The 22930-nt window shown below is 49.5% G+C and overlaps 1 protein-coding gene across 1 annotated transcript in view; it reads right to left on the reverse strand.

The window, feature by feature from the left end:
- LAMB1 (laminin subunit beta 1) overlaps nucleotides 1–22930 on the reverse strand; it is a 45381-nt gene that overhangs the window by 9101 nt on the left and 13350 nt on the right. The window contains exons 12-25 of the mRNA XM_075140610.1: nucleotides 22576–22655; nucleotides 19885–20020; nucleotides 17653–17811; nucleotides 16688–16815; nucleotides 16120–16243; nucleotides 15394–15598; nucleotides 15091–15234; nucleotides 14763–14994; nucleotides 14102–14265; nucleotides 13406–13630; nucleotides 12313–12530; nucleotides 12120–12216; nucleotides 2052–2421; nucleotides 191–375 (exon numbers count right to left, since the gene is read on the reverse strand). Coding sequence (XP_074996711.1) covers nucleotides 191–375; nucleotides 2052–2421; nucleotides 12120–12216; nucleotides 12313–12530; nucleotides 13406–13630; nucleotides 14102–14265; nucleotides 14763–14994; nucleotides 15091–15234; nucleotides 15394–15598; nucleotides 16120–16243; nucleotides 16688–16815; nucleotides 17653–17811; nucleotides 19885–20020; nucleotides 22576–22655 — 2467 coding nt within the window. The remainder of the gene's footprint in view (nucleotides 1–190; nucleotides 376–2051; nucleotides 2422–12119; nucleotides 12217–12312; nucleotides 12531–13405; nucleotides 13631–14101; nucleotides 14266–14762; nucleotides 14995–15090; nucleotides 15235–15393; nucleotides 15599–16119; nucleotides 16244–16687; nucleotides 16816–17652; nucleotides 17812–19884; nucleotides 20021–22575; nucleotides 22656–22930) is intronic.

Below are 22930 nucleotides of genomic sequence, written 5' to 3' on the forward strand. Positions count from 1 at the left end.
AGGGAGAGAGATGAGGTGAGGGGGCAAAACAAAATTCCTGCTGCATCAGCAACTCTGCTAATGCACAGAAGCTGTCCTCCTAGGAACTGTGTTTTATTACAAGTTAGAAGATTAACCTGGTATTTAAAACCATGCACTAATTAAATCTTTGGCCACCCCACTGCTTTCTCCCCCTCCCTGAGACACTTACCCCGAACATCAGAGATCTTGATGAACTCTAGCTGTTCTGCAAGTTCTTTAACGACATGGTCTAGACTTTTGGCATCTGTCTCCAGCGCGCTCAGGTCAGTATCTGTGCTATTGCTCTTCACTGCTAAGGCTGACAGGTTTTCTTCTATGTCAGCTATCTTAACTGTAACATCTGCTGTCAGCTTTCTGTAAAACAGAGGCACAGAACTCAACAGGGAGAGGAGGAAGGGTTGTAAGCCTCAGTGCTTCACTTCACTGAAGAGTGGTGGTTAGAGCCGTGCCCAGCTTCTCCCACGGCAGGACCTGTCCTCCCTTGGTGGAGCTGTAAGTGATTTGTAACAACATGCCTACCTAGAGTACTGTTTTGTTTCCTTTATCATACAAAACTACTTTTTAATCTACAGCACGTTTATAAACTCAAAGCACCAAATTGCTCAGAAAACAGCTGCTTTGTGTAAGATTAACTGGAGGCAGATTCCAGAGGACTGGTGTAATGCTCTTGTATCATGGCAACTGCATAGGTCAGAGTTGACTACTATGATCCATACATAATTTGCTTCCCATCCCACACAGCTACAAATGCAGTTTTGATTACTACGAGCTCATGGGACATATTTGAACTTCAGGAAGCAGGGGGGGAAGCTTTAGTTTTAACACAATGGATTCTTTTAACTCGTCTGTAAAGATCCCTCCTCACCAGCCGTTTCTCTAGGACTGTGAAGGAAAACCTCCCGCGCTCAGCATTCAGCATGGCCTCAGTGAGCCACAGGCTTTAGCTAGTGGGATAACCCTAAAAGGAAAGGCAAGTGTATGTTACACATCAAGAACTGAAGTGGGTATAGGAAGCTATTCCCATCCATGGTGATCCCACCAATCCCAGCATTTCCTCATTCTGAAAGAATCAGGCAGTATTTAAGCTCTGTGATCAATTTACACCTCTCTCAATAGCGCAACAGCCTGCTGTTTTCCAGGAGTCCGTCAAAGCCCAGTGCTTCTTCTGTACAGCCAGAGAGGAGCAAGAACAGATACATATATACACGTTAGGGAAAAGCAGCTCCTCAGCTGCTCTGACCTCCTCCGTACACACAGAGTCCAAATGCAGCAGCAACCCCCAGCTCTCCAGCTGGAGAGAGGGAGCTTGCAGGGCACAAGTGTATCCCTAATTGAGACATTCGCGCTTTAATCCTTGCCCCTTTGCTTTGTGCAATCCCCTTTACAATGCACAAGCAAGTTGGAGCAGTTGCACACAGGGCTAGAAAGCATCTGTAATCCTACTTGATGTTAAACTGCTCCATCTCCAAAAGCACGAACTACCATCTTTTGTATGCTTAGCCCTAAAACAAAATACAAGGCTCTACCCTGAGAAAAATGGAAACAATCCTTGTTATAAAGCTGGTGCTTCCCCCCACACACGCTCAGAGTGCAGAAAGGAGCCCAAATTTCCAACTCATCGGCTACACACAGAAATCCAGGAATTTAATCTCTCCCCTCTTCATTCTTTCACATAATAGCAGTGTTTGTCCTTTGCCCCGGGGGAGCGCAAGGCAAGCGTGAGTGGTAATTAGCTGCCTGGTGCACAGTGGGAGCAGGACAACACCTGCCCAGAGCATGGTAGCTGTGCTGCTCCCACCTTCCCCGGCCAGGTTGCCGCTCGTGGGACGGACGCTCACTGCCGGCGCTGAGCAGGGCGAGGTGCTCCACCAGCGCTAGGAGCCGCAGCGTACCTCGCCCAGCTGGAGGAGCGGAGCCAGGGTGTCCTCAGCTCAGCGTAGGGGCATCAGTCACTCAAGTAAATCCCAGTTCGCTGGCACTCCCACTCCTTCCCACGCTAGACTTATCCATGTAACTGCGACCGTACTCACTCTGCTTCCTCGAAGAGATTTCCGATGTTCTTCAGGGGCTCGGCAGCTGGATTTTGGGCGATGATGGTTTTAATTTCGCTGAGCTTCTCCTCCAGGGTGTTGAGCGTCTGCTGGTATGGGCCAGTGACTCCAGTGATTTTGAGGGCATTAGCCCTGTCCAGGAACTGCTGGGTCCTATTAGCCAGCTCGCTGATGATCACGTCCCAGAGGGCGAAGCACTGGTGGCATGGCACGCAGTCAGGGAAGAAGCCCGAGTAGCCCCGGGAGCACTTGTCGCAGCGCGGCCCTTCCACCCCTTCGTTGCAGATGCACTGCCCGGTGGTGCGGTTGCATTGCGGGGTCTGGATGCCATGAGGGTTGCAATCACAGGCTAGAAGGAGAAAAAAGGCATGCCTGAAGGCTACGGCGATGGAAATGACATTGACATTGGTAGGGAGGAAAAAAACAAAAATTCAACCAGCTGTAATGAAATAGGGAAATGAGTATCGAAGTAGTCTTTGTCTGGATTATAATCAGCTAATTATGGATGTGTCTGCTTGGCTGAGTGTGAAAGGGGAGAGAGACAAGGAAATAACTCTAGGGGAGACCAGGATTTGCACATCTCAGAAACAGGCACAATAACGGAGCAAGGATGGACACTTCTTGCAATGTTTGGATGTCAGTTAGATAGCAATTGAAGACAAAGATCCCAGTTTCACTCCTACAATGAAGAGTAAGAGTAAGGTTTTCCAGACGGGAAAAGAAACAACAGGCAGGCACATAGCAGAGGGGTTTAAGAGCAAAACATGAAGTATAACAAGTGAACAAGGAACAACCATTTACTGTCTCCTCCAGCACAGGAGTAGGGGTCAACTGAGGAATCCAGCAGCTCAAAAATCAATCACCCTCCCCTGCACCTCCCACAAACAGCACAATAAAAGGAGATATAGTTGATTACACAGCACTCGGGTAAGTGGCGGAGCTCCCTACCACAAGACACCATGGGTGCTAAAAGTTGAGATGGCTTCAAAGAAGTACATGACAAATTTATGGAATAACAGCCCTTGAGAGATCTTCTGTGCAGAGGTACAGGGCCTGGCTCAGGATGTGTTCCTGCCACAGATGGTGGGAAAACATTCACAACATGCATTGAGGAGCCTGGCACTGAGCTGACATTTTGGGTATACAGAAAATGGGAAAAAAATCAGGCGGTGAAAAGTAGAATAGAACAAAGAATGTGGTCATGGGCAGCCGTGTCTGAGGGAGAAGAGAGAAGTCTTCTCCAACACGGGTGCTAATGACCAAGCGCCTACACACTGCTTGTCACCCTCAAGTGGGAATGAGGACGATTAACAGATTTTTTTTTTTTTAATTATTTCACACTTTGACCCCCAACTCAGGAGTTATTATTCACACCTTCCTGAAATGGACTTTCATTCTTACTTTATTTTTGTAACTGTGAACACCTACCTGTCTTTATATGTTAGTCAGGTAAGACCCAGGGGCTCCAGATGGTTGCCAAATTGGAGTGATAAGGTTTGGGCAACACCCTTATTTTAACAAGCTTTTAGAGTAGAGATGCACTTCTTTGGCACTAACCCACCATGAAGAGAAGTTACTCAATTAACTTACTGATGCACGGTCATTTCTAAAAGCACAGACACACTTTGTACACAATAACGCTATCAGGAGAAGCGTTTCCATGCAGCAGGGCTGCCGCTTGACCTCTCCTCCTCCTTAATTACACAGGCAGCAGCAGAGGAAATTACCAACCTGCAAAGCTTTTAATAAAGGGATGGCAGCAAAAAGCAAAAAGAGAGGCCTTGAAAACGGGCAGGTCATCTACCTACCATTGTGGCAGAGTACTCCCCAAGCAGGTCAAGCACACATTCCTTGAACAGGAAAAGGACTGCGATACCTGATAAAAGCCTTCACTTACACATCCATTTACCAGGCATCCTTGAAGGAGGTTAATGGCTCAAAAAGGTCCATAAATCAATTCACACACCCCAAGCACATGCCCCCTTGAAAAAAGGGCAAAACACAAAGCCGTTTTCAAGATTGTACATTGTTTGCTTCAATGCCAAAACACAGTGGTGGTCTTCAGTTCAAAAATTACACAAAGAGCCTCAGCAGAACAAATTGCTCCTCAACAAAACGACTTTCTTGTACAATGTGAATATGATAGGGCAAGAGACAAAAATAACTTCTGCTGCCTGCACAATTGAGCAAAATGGTCCTTTGTTCTTTGAATTATACCCTGACACAAGAGATTGTTTTTACTTTACATCGAAAGTGCTTAAGTAGTCAACTCACCATGGAATATGTTCCCTGCAGGCAAACCGTCGAGTTCCTGTTTGAAGGAGGTCAGTTAACCCTTCTGTCAACTAATAAGGCCCTCGGTATAATGATGAATTGTCCAAATTCCTCTGCATAGAAAGAGGCTAAATGGCATGTGGTTTTTCTCAAAGATCTTGAGATCTGATCAAGTTACATGAGTACTTGCTGCTGGCAAATCAGATCACTATATTTACTTGCGGATTTAAAAAGCTTAAAGTGAAAAAAACAAAACCCCCATGTTGGTAATTCTACTCCTGAATACCTGCATGTTCAGGAAAGGCAGATGACATGGCTTTAGTAGCATTTACATGGTAATGTGGAATCCAAAATCTCTGGAGCCAGAAAATGCTGGGGAAGGGGAAAGGAGAATTTAAGTACTAACTAGGTTGCAAAGTGAAAACCCAAACTCCATGGCTGCCTGTTGGGAGATGATAAAGAGCAAAGAAGTAATTTATTCTAAATACAGCACAACAGTTGGAAGAATCATCACATTTCTAGAATTCTACAAAACCTTCAAACTGAGCTTTGTGGAACCCCTGGGAAAATTGTACAAGGCAGCTAGAAACATTATTGTGGGTTATTTATCCAGTTTAGGATTCTCTATCTAGCCCAGAAGCAGGCAATGCTGGCTCTACATTACTTCAGCAGTGTGAATCCAACATATATAAAATGGCTTTCGAAAGGGCTGGTTTCACACTTGCTCTTTGTTTTCTTCATGATCTTCCAAAGTCATTAACTGTGCACAGGGCCACACCAGCTTTCAAACCAAAAGGTAAAACTGAAGATAATTTTATCTCTATTTTTAAGTAAAATCACATAGTCTAAAGGAAAACAAGAAAAAGCCTCCCTTCGAACTGGAATAAGAAGATTCCAGTAGATTTTCTTTTCTTTCCATTTTGAAAATTTGGGAGGCATTTCTAGATGTTGGTGGTATGGTCTCTCTAGCTACAGCCCTTGGACAACTCCTTACTGTGGCACTGACTGAAACATTTTTTAAATTCTCACAAAAGCATCACTGCTCCTCTTACAGCTCGCATCCTGTGAGCAAACCTTTCATCTCACAAATGACACGTGCATGCCAGTGTTTGGTTACATGCGATCTTCCTTTTTAGAGTCTAGATGACCTTAGCCAAGTGCTTCAGCCACAGTTGAAATCATCTCTGTTCCTCGCTAGAGTCAGTCTCTTGAGTGCTTCTATGACATTCTGGGTTCCAATTTCCAGACACTGCATTAGTAACTAAATTTGGCCAGCCAGAAATCCACAGAAACTGCTCTTCTGCCCTCCAAGGCCATGTGGAACAGGACCTCAACCATCTCCAGTGCCTGTATCCCATGCCCCAGCCACCATCAACTGGCTATTTCACACCCTGGCATGGAGCACATCCAAAGCCCTTGCAGAGAGCATCTTCCCTTTACAGCATGGTGGGGATCAAACCCTCAACTGACTTCAGCTGTGGTGACTTCTCAGGAGGAGGTAAGCAAGCCCGGGACAAGACCGTATAAATTCTTCTAGGTAGTGAGGAGCGCCTTGAACACCGTGGGCCACCAGGCAAATAGCTCAGTGCACAGGTTTCACTTCTTTGCCTCATGCAATGCCTGCTTACCAAGCACCCGCTGGCTTCAATCTCTGTGGGATTTCAGGGCACAACTTTGTCCTAAAAGTGACAAAAAGGAAACTTTGTCCTAAAGGGACAAAAGCACAGTGACAGTGGCAGGATCCATGTGAAGGAAAAGGAGGACCTCCTAGCTGGTGCGGACTGGAAAAGGCTAGCATGGGATTGGCCAATAGCTCATGGAAGAATAACCGCATGCCAAGTTACACATTCATCATTCATGACAATGGGTGCACATCCACCAAAAGGATTCATGTGACATTTGATTATCACCGCCAATGAACTGGGATGTGAAAACAGGAAACGCCTTGATTCCCATCACTTGCTAAAAACAGAGTGAACACCATGCCAGAATGATCCAGCACATCATGCCCAGCATCGTTTTTGGCCAAAAAGTAGCCCGGCATCACATCTAGCCACAGTGGAGTTCTTGCTCCTCTACCACCTGCTTTGTTAATGTCCAACTATTCCTATGGCCACTATGTGAGCCAACTCCTATGCAGTCCCGTGCTAATGATGCTCTCTGTTACAGCAGTTTTGCTTCTGATGTACTCAAACAGGCTAACACAAACACAATCTTTACAGTATAGCTTGGCTCTGGAGATTTCAGCTCTAACCAGCACACTCATAAGTCTGATGTAACACTCGAGTAGCTATACCACATCTAATTTTAGCATATGCCTGGTTAATCTAATTTTCCCCAAGAAGAACAGGCACATCTAGGGACACAGAAGTGTTTCGGGTATTATCCAGTAGCTAGCGGTAGCTTTATACTCCACCTAACATAGTATCTGTGGAATAGGGAAAGACAATAAAGTCCTGTAAGCTCTTTTTAAATGCCTTACCCATGCTTACATGACTAGGAATTGGGAAAGGTGGTTCATTTTGCACTGTAAAACCACACAGATGTTGAGTTTACTGTGAGACATTTAGATGCCTTAACCAGCTTGGGTTGGAAATGGCCTTCAAGACGAATAGTTGATTATTCTCCCTTCATACAGAGGGGTGGACCAAGGCTGGGGTGAAGAGCTGCAAGTTAACACAGACTGGGCTGCTTGCTTTGAAGATCAGTTGGACAGGGATCAAATCTGTCCTTGGGTAAGCAGAGCAGGACACTACAATATCTCCCATAGAAAATACAGCGGATGAAAAGAAGTTTTTTTAAATCATTGGTCAAAGATCTGAGGGTTTTCAAAGGAGCATTTACCAAGTTAAACAATAGGTTTCTGTTTCGAAATGTCATTTTGGAACTGGGTGTATTGTTTTCTCTAATTGAGTGTTTAACCCAATCAGACATTCTTCTGTGGCATACTCCAACTTAAGTGAAATCACATTTTTGACAGGAAAATTTTCTAGCCAAATTCTTCATTCAGGATCTGCTGATTAGCAACTAATATAAAAGATTAAAGAGTATAAAAGATTGTAGCTGCATCTATTCACAAACGCATGTGCACATATGTGCATGCACACGCAGAGTATCCATGGGTAATTTTTTTACCACCTTGATCAATGCATTTCCCTTTTAGTAACTTTTTTTACTGCTCTTAAAGATAAAAGTAACACTCATACATGTTTATTGAACATAGACTTGTAGAAACCTACGGGGAGAAATCCCAAAGAAGTAAATGACTAGCTCGAGTGGTTTGCTTCAAGCTCACAAGGATCTATGAACCACTTTATCTTCCAGTTACTCTGACAGCTCTGCTACCTTTCCCTCTGATTTTAAATATTTAGAACTCACTTCCATTTGAGCTACTGTCTTTAATATGCAGCATATTTGCATATCAGTTAATTTAAACTAAGGTGTGTCAGAGCAGCCGAGATGATATAACGGATACTGAAAGGGCTGTATGAAGATCAGTCTCAGTGTTTAATGCCTTATTGCAGGATGCTAGGAACAAGTGAGTGTCATACATCATCCTACACAGAACAGAAATAATTTTTGCAGAAATATTTTCTTTACCACTTGAGATCAGGGATGGACAGCATCAAATGTTTAATGCATCTGCAGCAAAAAACCAAAGGGTTTGTTCAAACATGATTTCCTGGCATCATTTCCCAGAGGTAGTGAGGCACTATGATGATAAAACCATTCAGCAATTTGTAAGGTTGAAAGTTTTGCAGAGCTAGCAAATTTCTTCTGAATAATCAGCTATTGATTCAAATTACCTTGTAAGCATACTGCTAACTCCTCAGCATTATGATTTTCAGTAAGATAAGATCCCAGCCTAGAATTACTAGAGTTCTGCTGCATTTTAACATGCTAGCAGACCTTGCCAAAAGGGCTATTTTCTGGAGACAATACACATTACAATATTTTAAGACTACAGGTCAATTGAATTTATGAAACTCAAAGTGAAATTATATTTTCTTTAGTGTAGAATTTGTCCGACTTCCTTTAGACACTTATAGAAGGAAAAGAAACATTTGCTAATCTTTCTCTCTGCACCATAAACACCGCCTGTAAAAGCAGCCTATGTGACTAGTTTAAGACCCAGGTGTTAAATTAAGACTACGAAGCCTATTCTTAAATGGCAATGGGGTAATTTTCCGTGAACAGATGTTTTGGCACCAGGTACATAACAAAGACTAAAAACTGAGACAAACAACTTTCTGCCAATATCTGCAATGAGTATTTGATAAAAACATGACTTTTTTTCATCTTAGTTCAATTAAATTCTGTTTTTTTACAATAGGACTTGATACTTAAGTTCAACACAGAAAAATATTGACACAAGTATGCTTCTTGTAAAGGGCATATAGCAATACAACCAAACTTGTACCTTTTACTAACTGCACTCTGTTCTGTTTGTTCGATTTATTAAAACAGTAATGATAGTAAAATTGTCATCTCCTTTATATTATATGAAACATATAAACTTCAAATATCTACTGTGCAAGGGCATTGTTTGAGCTGCATCTGCAGCCAGATTGTATCTCAGAGGCTTCCTGGGAGCCTGGAGCCTCCTGCCAGAAATGTGCCTTGCGGGCTGAAGTCGGCAGAGAGCTTAGCATGCCGAGTCCTGCGTTTTGGTTGCCAGGCTTTGGAAAAGCTCCAGTAGAACGCCTGGGAGACTTGAGTTTGATGAAATTTGTAATCCTATTATTTACTACCTTAGCAAGGATTTTTATGCACAGGCACACATTCACATGCAGGCTCGTGTAGAGCTGCATATAGCTCGTAGCTGAAGCAACAGCCAGAAGAGTCCTGCAAAGGGGCTGGCACTGCCCCCCGAGCAGACGACGCTCACTGCACAGCTCCTGCTCGCTGTAATCCTCATAGGGACCTGCACGAGAGGCCGAGAAAGCAAGCCTCTACGCCTCTCCTGTGCATTATGTTAAATTAAATGAGTAACTGTTGTGCTTTTTTAAAGCATTGGGTAAGCGGTCTCCGAAGACCCAGTCCTACAGACTCTCTGCGGTGTGTAATCCCCAATCTGTGGGTGGTGGGAGCATACCCAGTACCAAGGAGTCGAGATGCTGCCCAAACGTAGGCACCCACCTTGGCTTGACCCAGCAGTCCCAGTGTGATCTCCGGGGACATGCAGAGAGGAGACATCGGATGACGCTTTCTCTCCACCGCAGGGAGCACAGACTGCAAATCAAAGCACCCAGACCAGGTGCAAAAACCTGCTCCCCCAGCTTCTGCTTCACCACCTCCGATCTTGCCAAGATTTCTAGAAAACAAGCCACAGGCAGCAGCTGGCAATGGTCACTGCTGTCAACAGGGACGGCGGGGAAGCGTGCCCCGGAGTCTGGTTTCCAGCGGAGCGTGCTGGGACCCTGAGGCCACAACCACAGCTCGGTGCTGCTGTGAGCGCCTGGCAACCCATGGGGAGCTGCGGCCCCCAGCCTGTCCTAGATGGGCCATTTTGTGCATCTCCACATAGCTGTGTCCAGAGGTTATTTGCAGGCACTTGTGTTCACGTGACCTGCTTTTTTTTTTTTTATCAATTAAAAAATTTATAAAAGGTGTCACAGCAACGTGGGCAGTGCAGTTCCCATTTCTCAGCAAGGGCTCGTGTCTATTGGTGCCAACAGCCTGAAGACCTCTTGTGAAGAGATCACACATTACTGTCCCTTGAGTGATGCACCCTGTGATTTCCAACCTTGAGCAGAAGTCACTTGCCCCGGCTGGTGGAGCATCCCACCCTGGAGTCGTCGGGACTGACGTCCACACCTCTGCATCAGCTCGGTGCCCACAGCACAGCCTGTCCATCCATACTCACACGGATCAGAGCTCTCTCGCCATTCCCCATTCAGATCGGTTTGTATTTTCTTCCTGAATGCGGCACAAAATGTGGCCATTTTGGCTTGGGCCAGCGCGAGCGTGCCACCGAGGGCAGGTGGCAAATGCCACGGCCAGGAGTCCATGTGTCCCTCTGCAGCTGGAGCTGACATCTTTGTGACGAATCCCTGTCTCAGTTCCAGCTTCACCTTGGCCACAGGCCATATTTAAGTTATTTTCCCGGGGCATTGCTCTGTAACTCCTTAAATGGCACAGTTTTCCAGTTCGCCTGCAAATGGCTTACCACTGAGAGCTGCTACCTGCCCATGCGGCGGCTGCACGTCTGCCAGCCTGAACATCACCTCTCTGCTCGCCAGGACTAAATGAGGGCTGAGAAGTCGCTTCTCTCTCTGCCGAGGAAGGATGGGAGACAGGGGGGAGGCACTGACACCACCACGCCGGGGAGACGGGCAGCGCCGCGGGGCTGGATGCGCTCCACGAGCGAGCGCATGCTTGGAGTCCATCCAGGGCATTGCGCCGCAGGCGCCTGTGGCTCAGCCCCAGGCACTGGCGCTTCCCGCCTGCCACAGAAACCTCCTTGGATGCAATCCTGAAGGAAAATTTGCATTTCCACCTGAGTGAGTCTCCCGTGTCATTTGGGGGCAGAAGGGGTGGCGGGTTGGAAGGAGAGCGTAGAGCCTGCATGGTAAAAACAGGCTCTGAAGAATATATCCTCTCTTTACTTCAGAAACGTTAAAAAGTAGGTTTTCACATGCTCAAAAGGCAGCAGAAACTCCATGAGAGGCCAGAAATGCCGGTACAGGGCAAAATCCTGCTGATAAGGTGTGCAGATGGACTCCATCAATAAACCCTGACAGAGACAGCTGATACCCAGAGACAATCCCTGCCCCGGAGCCAGCAGGGTCAGCGCCCCTCACCACGTCAGAACACACACAGCCTCCCCGAGACACCCAATATGTACTCAGGAACCGGGACAATTCCCCAGTCCTTTCATCTGCTGCATTAACCAAGTAGCTGTGACCTGCCTATCTGGTTAGATAATGGGCTCTAAGGTATCTCTATTGTAAGGGATTTATTAAAGACCACAGCAAGCACATTCCTCCCTGCAGGAAAAAATACCTTAATCTACTGCAAACCCTCCTGGCAATGGCTCCTATTTGAACAGATCAGAGATACAAGTTTGTTCTGGTCTGGACAGTGTTTGAAGTTTCTTTTCCAGCTAATGAACAGACTTGTTTATAATGAAAGGACAGAGAGCATCCAGTTTTCTAAACAAGCGACTTTATGGCGCTCTGTTTTGCAGCATGTAGCTGTGGCTAAGCCACTGCACGGTCTCTGCTCTCCTTCATCTGAAATATAAGGAAAGTCTCCTACTAAATCAAAAACCTTATGTCTTCAGCCTCAGCCTCCCTAACACGACAGAAGAGGAAACAGGGGTCTTCCACTACACACAAATGAAGGGCAAAGGAAACTCGTTTCCAGACCAATTCTCAAACCCAAACACTTGCGATATGTTTTCTTACCACACTGGCTTACCTGGCAGCATTGCAACCTAACGGTTAAAGAAGAGTTGGTTTCTACACAGAGATGATTGTTTCTAAATAAGGGTCCAACAAGAAATAAAATAAACCAGGCAAGCGTTGCGCCGGGCTCCTGCCACACCTCCCGTCCCTGGAGGCACCAAAACCCGGGGGCAGACCCTGCCATGCCTTCCTCCCTCATTTCCAAGGCTCATGAGGGCACTGGCGGAGGTCACCGGAGAGGCTGCTCCCGGCAGGGGTGGCCCAGCACACCGGGGAGTGACAGTGTGCCCGGCCACTGGCCCACAGGCCATTTCCAAAAGGAGCAGGCGGGGCGCACCGGAGCAGGCGCTGGGCTGGGACTCACCTTGACACTCCACGCCTGGGTCGCCCCAGAAGAGTTCCTGGCACTCCCGGCAGGTCCGGCCTCCGAAGCCCGGCATGCACTGGCACTGCCCTGTGAACTGCCAAAAAATAACAAGACATATGACCATCTCAGCGGCTTGCCCCCGCGCTGGAGCCAAGGCCGAGCCGTCACAGCTGCCCCGCGCTCCCCTCACCTCGTTGCAGGCAGGCCCGAGGGAGCGTGCGGGGTCGCAGCCGCACTGCTCGCAGCCGGCGCCGCTGGCGAGCCTCCACGTGTGGGGGGCACAGCGGTCGCAGGTCTGCCCCACCACGTTGGGGAGGCACCGGCACTGCCCCGTGGCTGCCTCGCACCGGCAGCTCTCCGAGCCCTCGCAGTCCTCCCGGACGGTGCCCAGGTAGTTGCAGACGCACTCTGTAAGGAAAGAGTGCGGCGCCTCGATGTCAGCCTTCCCTCCCGTCACCAGACCGCCCAGAGTTTGCATTTAGTTTATTCTCCGAGTCCCCGGAGGTGCGGGCAGATGCCGGCACGTCCCAATGCCCATGGCCAGGCCTGGCTGCCCCAACGTTGAATGACACCCAGCACCAGGCAAGAGCCCTCCGCACGCCCCAGGCTGGCCACCTCTACGGCTTCTGCCCCGGCACACAGGAAGCGCCAGGAGCCCCTCGTTCAGGCAGCCCAGCCTCCCCCCTCTTCTCCTTTCCTCCCTCTGTACACAACCAAAGCCCAAGCCTGCTCGGCTCCTGTCAGCTGGCTACGGTGGTGGATTTGCTTGGAGTGGCCGATGGCGTGGCAAGAGCAGGGCTCCACTTGCCTTCCCAGAGACCCTTCTGCCCTGCCGGGCTGCATCCGGCACTGGGGGAGAGGAGGGCCTGCCTCCCCACCGCCCGGTTCGGCTCACGGGGCAGGACCCGCTCCCGCTGTGCAGCCACATCTGCAGGAACGCTGGTGTTAACAAAAGCCAAACCCCCACCCCATCACCGGCCATCTCTGGAAAACAGGGAAACAAAGACCGCTAACAACAGGACAAGAAACCCCCCTCCTGCAAAAGCCTCGTCCTTTCAGCACATGTAAATGCTGTCCCTGCATTCCCTGTCAAATGTAAAGGACTCCCCTCCCGGCCAGGAGCCCCGCTGCGCTGCGGGGCAGCTGCGTGCAACTCCAGCTGGAGGTAATTAGGTTTCCCCTCCACCCCAAATGCTCCCAGGTAAATTAAAAAGAGCTCAGGCAGCCACTGTCGCCTTGCGACATGGCCGGCAGAGGGGACACGGCCGTGTCTCCCCACTCACTTCTGCAGTCCTGCTGCAGCGCGGTCCCGTAGTAGCCCTCTTTGCAGAGGTGGCAGTTTTCCCCCTCTGTGTGATACAGACACTTCATGCACGTTCCCGTCTTCTTGTCGCAGGCCTCTGGGTCAGTGGTGTCGATGTTGTTGTTGCACTGGCACGGCTGGCAGGCGCCGCCAACCTCGTCGGGGCTCCCAAAGAAGCCAGACGCACATTCATCACATCGACTGCCTGTTTGAACAAACAGGCACGGTGGGAATTACCATCACAGCTCGCTAGTGCACAGCCCCCTAAATGGCAAGACTGAGGCAAGACAATAAAGGCCATTAATGGCAGGGGGTGTTAACTGGATCATGCTTAAAGCAACAGAGGCGACGTTTGGTGAGACTGTGGCAGCTTGGTGCAGCGTGGATGGTACCGCCTGGGGCACCAAAGCATGGTGCTGCAGCCCAGGTGCCAGCACGCTCATCCCCTTGGCTCCAGTGCTGTCCTGTCCACCTCTGCCAACCACCAGCCATCCCTTGCCACACTGCCGGGAATGAGGTTCACGGTGGTGCTGGCATCGCTCTGCCCTGGCACCTTCCAAGCGCTGCCAACCTCCAGCAGCAATACATTGATGCTGGTGCTGTGGTCACATGAAGGTACCCCTTCCCACCGGGAGGTTCAACCCAACCAGCCCCTCTCCACACACCCACCAAGTACCTATGTATCCCACGCTACAGACACACACGACTTGCAGTGTGACCGGATCCTGGTAACAGCCGCTGGCAAACTGGCGTCCACTCTCAGGGCCATCAGGGCAAGGGCAGGGGCGGCAGTGGTCGCCTGATCCCAGGACGGGGTCTCCGTAGTAGCCAGCCTGGCACCTGCGCAATGGGGTACACGGCATGCAGGGGACTGCAGGCAAACAGACTGCAGCCTTGCCATAACTATGCTCAGGTTTTCAACCACCACAAAGAACCAAAGGGCAGAAACATCCTGACAGCTCTCCCGTGCCACTCATGCTCCAAGCAGCCACAGAGGCAAATTTGTCTGGCTCACACCAGCATAAGAGCAGGAGACCCAAGGCTGATGCCTCTCAAGAGGTTTTCAATGAAAAGCCCCTCTGAAGCCCCGGGGTCCTGCAACGTGTCCTCTGGCATCAGGGCAGGCACTGCCGGGAGGCATGAGGCCACAGGCAGGGAAGATGGGGTCCCTGCTCCCATCCTCCTCCAGGACCACCAGCACGCTCTGGCTCCCAGGATGCAGGGACTTTCCCCATGGATTCACACCTGCCCAAGCACCAGTGCTGGAGGGGAACGGCTGCTGCGCCCATCCTGCCGGCAGGAAGGCGAGGGGCCAGGGAGGGGTGCATGTGCCATACCTCTCGCAGTTGTGCCCTGCCGTGTGGTCCCGGCAGCTCAGGCACTCCCCGCTGTAGGGGCTGCAGTCGTCGGCGTGGCCGTTGCAGTGGCAGGGCTGGCAGCTGGGGAAGCCCCAGAAGCCAGGCAAGCAGCGGTCGCACTGCCGCCCGTACACCCCAGGGAAGCAGTGGCACTGGCCCGTCTCCGCGTCGCAGAAGGTGTTGTAAGAGCCTCGGACGTGGCACTCGCATGCTGCAAGGAGAGGGAAAGAGGGGCTGCGTTTCCACAGCAAGCCCTAAATGCAGGGCCCCGACGACAGCACAGCCCAGAGCCACGGGTTTAACGTACATCGGCATCCGCTTGGCCCGAACCCAAAGGTGCCAGGGGCGCATCTGTCGCATTGTCTTCCGACGACGTTGGGACGACACTGGCACTGTCCTCCGCTGGGGTCACACACCGAACTCAGGGAGCCCTGGGGGTCGCACTGGCACGCTGAGCAGAGAAAAACATCGGGAGGAGTGAGTACCACAGCGCAGGACGTGAACTACCTGCCTCGTCCCACACACACGCCTTCCCTGTGCAAACCACTCCGCCTGCAAGCGCCATCCAGCTTCCAGGCACAGTTTGCCCTACAAGTAGGTGGTTACGTACATAACGCGGTCTCGTGCAATAGAGCAGAAATGCTGAATATGATGTTCTTGCAGACGTCCGTCATGGGGGTTTTCACAACACTCCTGCTGTTTTCCAGACACCGGTATCTTTGGAAAGTTTCCCAAGCGCTGTTCGTGACCACATCTTCTCCTGAGCCTCCCACTGTGAATATGTCCAGTGATTTGCAGTATGGCATGAGAACAAGCTACAAAACAATTTTACAATGACAAAGTGTCACTATTTATAAATAGCTTCCAACAAAATTGTGAAAATTCACTATTATCCCGCTTCCTATCATCCTTTTTTGGCCAAAAAGCAAACAGCCAGACAGAACTGGGAAGGGAAACGATAGTATTTCTGTTGGTTTTGGTGGAGTAGTTCTGGTATCTACCAAATTCTTACCAAATCTACCAAATTCTATCCGTTCAAAAGAAAAAGGTTGACATTCATAAAATATATGGACTCATTAGCCTCCCCAAAGGAACTACAGGTCTGTGGAACTAGCTGCAATCCTGTAGAACACAATAAAAACAACCCACATACTTTGAGACTACAGAAACCTACAGTGCTTTACATTGTCCAGTTAAAATCTGGCTTCAGCCATAAGCAACAACATTGTGAAATATTACTTTGGATTTACAAAGACGCATCCCAGAGGACGTGCAAACTTTCAGGCTTTTAAATATACTTTTGCACCAGAGCATCCCCGAAATAATTTCTGCTCACAGAGTCAATGAGTGTGTACGGGCTCTCCATCTCCGTATCCACCGAGGAGTACTGGGGCAGCTCCAGGCGGATGGTGTAATTCAGCCCCTTCTCGAAGCAGACGGGCCGCGGGAGAACGACATATCTGGATTAGGAACAGGAAACAATTCTTACTTCAAACATCCAGCACCATAAAGCATTTCAGGTGGCCCTATAAAGCAATCGAGATAACGGAAAGCAGCCAAGCAGGCAGAACAAAAGCTACGATGTGAAAGAGGCAGTTTGGAGGCTTGTGCAAGTCAGAACCGGAAAAGCTTATCGGCAAGGTAAAGAGTCATACCGATGTTCACTCACAGGCTGTGCAAACACTTCCCCCCCTCTTTACTCAGTGAACAAAACAAATCAGACAACAAGAATAAACTTAAAAGCTTTGAGTATACAGACACAATGCTAAATATGTTTTTATAACCCTTTGGAAATTAAATTTCATCCATTTTCTTAGAGGCCACGGCAAACTAACAATGTGATGTTACTCTGTTTCAATTTTTTGAATGTTTTTTCTCCTTTTGGCTCATCCAGTTATACCGACCTGGAGCCGGGTGACAGTGAGACGACCTGATTATCATCATCAGGAACTGTATTGCCACACCGGCTACCCGTGGGAATCTTGCCTGGGCGCGAGACGCTGATCACAGCTTTTTCCCACTGATCCGGCAACTGGGGGAAAAAAAGTCTGATCAGCATCAAGCAACAGCCGTAAGCTCCGCAAGCAAAGGCCGTAAGCTTCTGGGAGCATCCAGAGCTCAGGCCAGGAAAAGCGTGCGCACAGACGGGGTGGTCACCGTGCTTCGGGGAGGATGGGGCTGCAGCTCCAGCATCAATGGGGCATCACCAGCTGCAGGTTTGCCTGAGACAAGACAAGGCAAGAGCCCCCGAGCATCCTCCAGCATGACAGCCTCTTTCCCCCCCTCCCAAAAAAACATGACTAGGTGTAGGTGGTCAGCAGCCCCCTCTGCAGCACAGCATCAGTGGGGGGTTTGGCGACCTCCTCTCCCCTCTGGGTACAGCACCTGAGTATTTCACTGCAGTCAATTGCTGCCAAGCTCTAGGTAAGGAGCTGGGGGGATTTTTCACTTTCCCTTCACCCTGTGAATTATTCACAGTCAAAACCAACTACTTGCAAACTCTTGACTGCAGGCATTCAACATCCAAGATGGGCAATTTGTCTCCTAAGGTGCATAACAGCGTTTCCACCCATTAGAAGGCCATCTGGCTGATGTCAAATTTATATTCTAATCTGTCCTGACGGGACTTGTCGCTTTTTAATTTGCTCATTAAACAGGTGCTGAAACAAGACAATAATGAACGAAACTGTAAAGCAAGTTAATACCAATAATAGTCAACATCATCTTGGATTTTCACAGACATTTAACTGAGTGCCCATCCTTGTCTTTGAGTCCTGATGACTCCTGGAAGCGCCGGGCTCCTGTCAGTTGAGCACCCGGACAGCCAGTGCCTGCCAGGAGGCAGCAATGCCCGTACTCACAGACCTACCTGCGGCTCGTAGCGGACCAGAATCTCGTACTCCATGGAGTAGGGGATGTTGTCGATGTAGAATTCCAGGTACGCCCCCTCAGGGACTCTTACAAACCCTATGCCTGTCCACGATGGTGTGCGGTCCGGCGTGTACTGGCGCTCTATTATGTTTACTCCCTATAAAAACAGGGAACAGAGATTTTAATACCGATACATTAAATTTGCGAGCCCCAAGGGAGTGTGTGAATTGATGAGTTCTGCTGATGGATCACTTCTGGATCGCAGCATCCATCGTTTGCATCCCAGAGAACAGGAATTCTCTTTTAAACCCATGTGCATGCACACCGTTGCCCTTCCGCTTAACAATATACAAAAATCAAGAATGATAAAATAAAACAACTCTGCACAACTCTTCATCCATTTCTCTGTTATAGTGGGGAATTAAATTTAAAAACTTGCTGTGAGTAGCTAATCCACCAGCTACGACATCTCGTTCACGGTAAGGACTTTCACATCATACTTGTAGCAGTAGGATTTACTGCAGTGGCGCATAACTGCTCTATTAAGCGCCCAAGCTGAGTGCTAATTACTTCCTGGCTACACTGGGCTGCTCCAAACCAAACCCCTGCTCAGGATAACATTTGAAAAGCAGATCAAGGCCGTCATGAGTAGGGTGTCACTAAATAACAGAGATCCTAACCATCGATAGATATTTAATAGCCAAATCAATACGTGGTCACTCCTTTCAGTCTGAGGTGCCAGGTTTTTATCTGCTACTCTTTATATAAAGCAAAGAAGAGGAAAAAGGCAACAGAAAATGGAAACGTGTGGTGTTCAAACTTCCTGTTTCAAATATATCTGCATCCACGAATAGTTTTCTCCATAGAACAACATCCTGTGCATTCCCAAGGAAGCTGCTTCAGTAGAAACGGACAAAACATAAGGAAATGTCTATATATATACGTAACACTTCAGGATGTCCCCTCGTATTCTCACACTCTTTGAAGAGAGCCTGGCTATAAGTTATTACCCTTTGGCTTTGTCCAAAGTGTCGGAGCTCCCCAGAAAGGACGGCAGGCGGGACATGAGTGGGGATATGCAGCTATGGGGATCATGGGGGCTTGGCACCGCCTGAAAATCCCTGCAACTCTGTGCCACTTCATTTTGTCTTGTGCTGGGCCCCTATCTGGGAATTCAGAGTTTTATTCTGCCACCAAATCTGTGAGAAAGCTTTTCAATATTGGCGTTTTTCAAAATGGTTTGTTCTGAAGGTTTCAAAAGGCAAAGCAGCGGCACATCCCCTCGCTCTGCTTGGCAAGGTGGGTTTTCACGCCGGGCTCCTCCATCCCCGAGCCTTGGCAAGGCCTCAGGTACCACCTCTCCAGCCAGGCAGACACAAATGCACCAGAAGCCCGGTGGCAGCTCACATGCCGTCCAACTTCTGCTCTGCACTGTCTTCCCTCTCTGCAGTTATCCAAGAGCAAAAACCCCCTGCTTTGGCCGAAACTGCAAAGTGGCTGCATTTTGCCTGAAATAAATAAATTAGGACCAAGTGCCCTAATTGCAGGCAGACAAGGATCTGCTCTTTAGAGAAACCATTATCTCATCTCCCTGACTCCTTGCTGGAGGCAAAAATAATTGATATAATCACCTAGCTGCTGTTAATTAATTAAAAGCAAGGCTGTGCAGTGGTGAACAGAAAGAGCCAGAGACCCTGATGTACCATGCCAGCAGGCAAAACAAGCTAGAGGCAACCTCACTTACAAAAACAGTTTTTTGCACAATCAACTATGGTTTTAGTCATTAATAAAAGAAATGCTACTGATGTACAGAAACTCTAAAAGCCGCAGCAATGTGCTTAAATACGTGCTTTGTTCCCTCCTGGTTTCAGTGGCACCAAAGAGAAGAGGCAGTGTCGGTGTCCCACCGCTCTTGAGATAAGAGGGGAAGGAGAAGTGGGTGCGGTGGGCGCGTAGAGAGGGACGCTGACAGGAAACTAACTGTACAGTCATGATCAAAGAAACAAATTTAAAAAGAAAAATGGCAGTTTCCCCCCCCCAAAATACTACATTATTTATGCAGATTGAAGAGCTACAGGTTGACAGTTTTCTGATACAATTCAGTTTTGTGTTTTCCACATTTTAATTGCAAAACACTCAGGGTATAAAACGGACACTTCCAGCACCCACATGGTGAAACAACTTTCCCACAACTGTCCAGACACACCAGCCCACTAAAACTGCTACTTACAGGACCCAAGCTGGCTTCCTCCGCCTCGTAGATGTAATGATCAAGCGAAATGAAGTAATAGCCAGGCTCCACTTGGTTGCACTGACGTCCAAACATATGGGGCCGGCATTCGCATTGGCCAGACTGACTCGAGCAGCTAAAATGGAAGAGCAATGAATTTACAACATGTCTTGGCTACGCCGAGACAGTGCTAGAACTATCTTCTGCTTTGACGTTTTAAGTGACATGGGAGGAGAAGCGCTTCTGGACACTGCTGCATCTAGACACGAGATGTTCTCAGGCTCTGCAGCTGGACCATCTGCTCTGTTAAAATGGCAACACAGTCCGGGGCACAGTCTTGGCTCAACCCAACTGTCCTTCTCCCAGACAGCTCCAGGCTGAGGCTGGGAGCGAGCTCGGGCCAGGGACCATTTCCAGTAAGCAGTTTGCATGAGGTTTCCTCTGCTTGGATGGCAGGAGGATTTCATGCTACGGATGCAGGCGGTTCCCTGGGGCCAGACAGCAGTCTGGGAGAGCTTCACTTGCTACCACAGACGTAGAGGCACGCACAGAGGCATGTCTGTCCTGCAAGCCGCGGGCAGCCTTTGGCTCCAGGCTTGCAGGCCATGCAAGCAGCGTACCTGTTTGAATGGGCTCAGACAAAGCAAGAACATGCATGACCCTGCATGCCCCAGGACGTCGAGCTGCCCTCATATGCTGCAAAGCACATCCCGAGAGGTCACCCACCAGCAGCTACGCACAGGGGAAAACCACACCTGGCTGCTTTAAAGTAGGACGGACGCAGTTAAAGACGCAGGACAGACAGAGCCATCGCTGGGGAACGCAGAAGGTCTGTCCAGGGTGACATACAGCAGCTCCATTTCCTTCATAACGAGCCATTTTCTTTTCTCAATACAGCTCTATCCCCAAACTGCCTTTTGATGGTTTTATTGTCCCCAGAGAGTCTGCCCCGCATTATGAAGATCCCTTGGGCAGGTTGTATTTTTGCATGTGCCCGGTCACACTTTTTCATAGGAAGGTTTTTTGGTCCACCAAAATACACCCCTTTCTTTAAATTTGGGTGGAATTTAGAAACATTTTCTGAAGCAAAACCCTCTGGTTTCCACAGAAAATCTCCAGGCCTCTCAAGCCCCCATTCTAAGTGTAATTTTTAACTGAAACCATTTTTGAAATTGCAGAGATTCACTTAAACACTCACTTTGAGATGCAAGAAGTGCCCTAGCTGCCCCAGAAGGGGAGCGGGGAAGTTTCCCCTCTGGGGGTGGCGATGACTCCACCGGCTGGGTTACAGCGCGGGGATGAATTTCGGGCGAGGTGCGGCTGCCCCAGGCACTGCATCCCACACCCTGAACGGGAGCCAGGAGGCGGCAATTCAGCAGCTGAGGAGAGGAGCCCCGGGGAGGGCAAAGCTCCCCGTTCCCGCTGACATTAGGGCGCGAAGCCGGGAGCCAGGGCCGGGCTTCCCGGCTCTCCTGCGGCCGGAGGAAAGCACAGCTGCTCCCTGCCTGCGCCAGGACACCGCACATCCCCTCCCTACGTGGTTTTGCAATCCCTGGGCTCAGCACATGGGAAACAGGCTGCAAAGCCTTGCTGGCAGCGGCTGTGCTGGGGGAGCTGTTATGAGCTGCGCGGCATAACCGATCTGTGCACAGGGAGCAAGCACGGAGGAGTAAGTAATCACTAACAACCACACCGCTGTCTGCCAAGGGGTAATAATTCATTCAGGAGCGGAGGGGAGAGACAGCCCGCGGGACATTCCCACGGCAATCCCTGCCACAGATGGGGTGTCCGCAGGCTGTGACGACCTACAGGAGTCACACCAAGACCAGTCCCAAACTCCCCCAGTGTGGTCCCACGGGCTCCAGTGGGAAAACAGTTCATCCATCCCCTTGGGAAACTTCTGTGGCTTTAGACAAAAGCAGGACGTTTCAAACGGTTTGTGGAGGGAGGGGAGGGGAAAAAAAGAAAGCGAAGGAACATGCTGCTGTTGAAAAGGGGGTCGGACATGCACCTAATGGACAGAAAACTGCTCTGCTTGGAGAAGCAGTCTGGCTATCCAGCACCCCTCTGACCAGGCATTTAAGCCAGACTTCCCTTGCTTTTACTGATGGATGCATCTTCAAAACCTACGCTTTTCTCTGAAAAATCTCCACCTCCCCAATGGGCACTTCCAGGTCCACATCCCACCCCATGCAGCACCACTAGGGCAACGCAGCAGTACCGTGCAGCTAGCGCGCTTCCCCCAGTGCTGGTGGACAGACAGACAGACTGGCCAAAGGGCCAATTTGGGAGCAAACCAAGAACCAGCCTGACGGCCCATGTCACCGCCTGATTCCTGCTTTGATCCTGCGAGAGCAAAGCTTTGACAAGGACCATACCCGGGGTTACAGCCATGGCAGAGCTCAACCCACGGCTGGCTCCCACCCTGGCTGACCAAAGGCAGAGCTACACTAAAAACGGTTTTATGTGTTCACCTGCACCAGTGGCACAAACGGAGGCTGCTCAGCATGGAAAAGACACGGATGCCTCTGTCATCCCTCGCTGCAATCAAGAACTGCCACTTTCTGGAGCAGAAAGACGGTCCCAAACATCCTCCTCCAGAGCACATTGAGCCCTGGATGTTGTGGTTGCAAACGAAGCAAAACTCACTGGGGTGAATGATTACAGGAGAGTAACTGGGCTGAGACTCACTTGTTGTTCAGCGCTCCTCCCTGGTCGCAGTCGCACGGCCGACATCCATCCATGTCGTTGCTCAGGCCCCAGTGCTCAGGCTGCGGGAGGAAACACGACGAGCACTGTAACCCAGTGCCGCTTTAACCCCATCTACCCCAAAGGCACAGTTTTAAATACTCAGCATAAGCTACCCCAGACTGCCCCCCAACCCATGAATCCTGCTCCCCTGGTTGCAGGTCTATCCCCACAACCACCAACACAACCTCCCCACCTGCTTTCCTCCACCTTGTTGACCATCGCAAGAGCTTGAGAAAAAACCCACATCTTTCTGCCTAGCTTTAAAAGCAAGATTCAGGAGGACCCAGGCTCAGAG

Source organism: Calonectris borealis, chromosome 1 (genome assembly GCF_964195595.1).
Source record: "Calonectris borealis chromosome 1, bCalBor7.hap1.2, whole genome shotgun sequence".
NCBI classification, from domain to species: domain Eukaryota; kingdom Metazoa; phylum Chordata; class Aves; order Procellariiformes; family Procellariidae; genus Calonectris; species Calonectris borealis.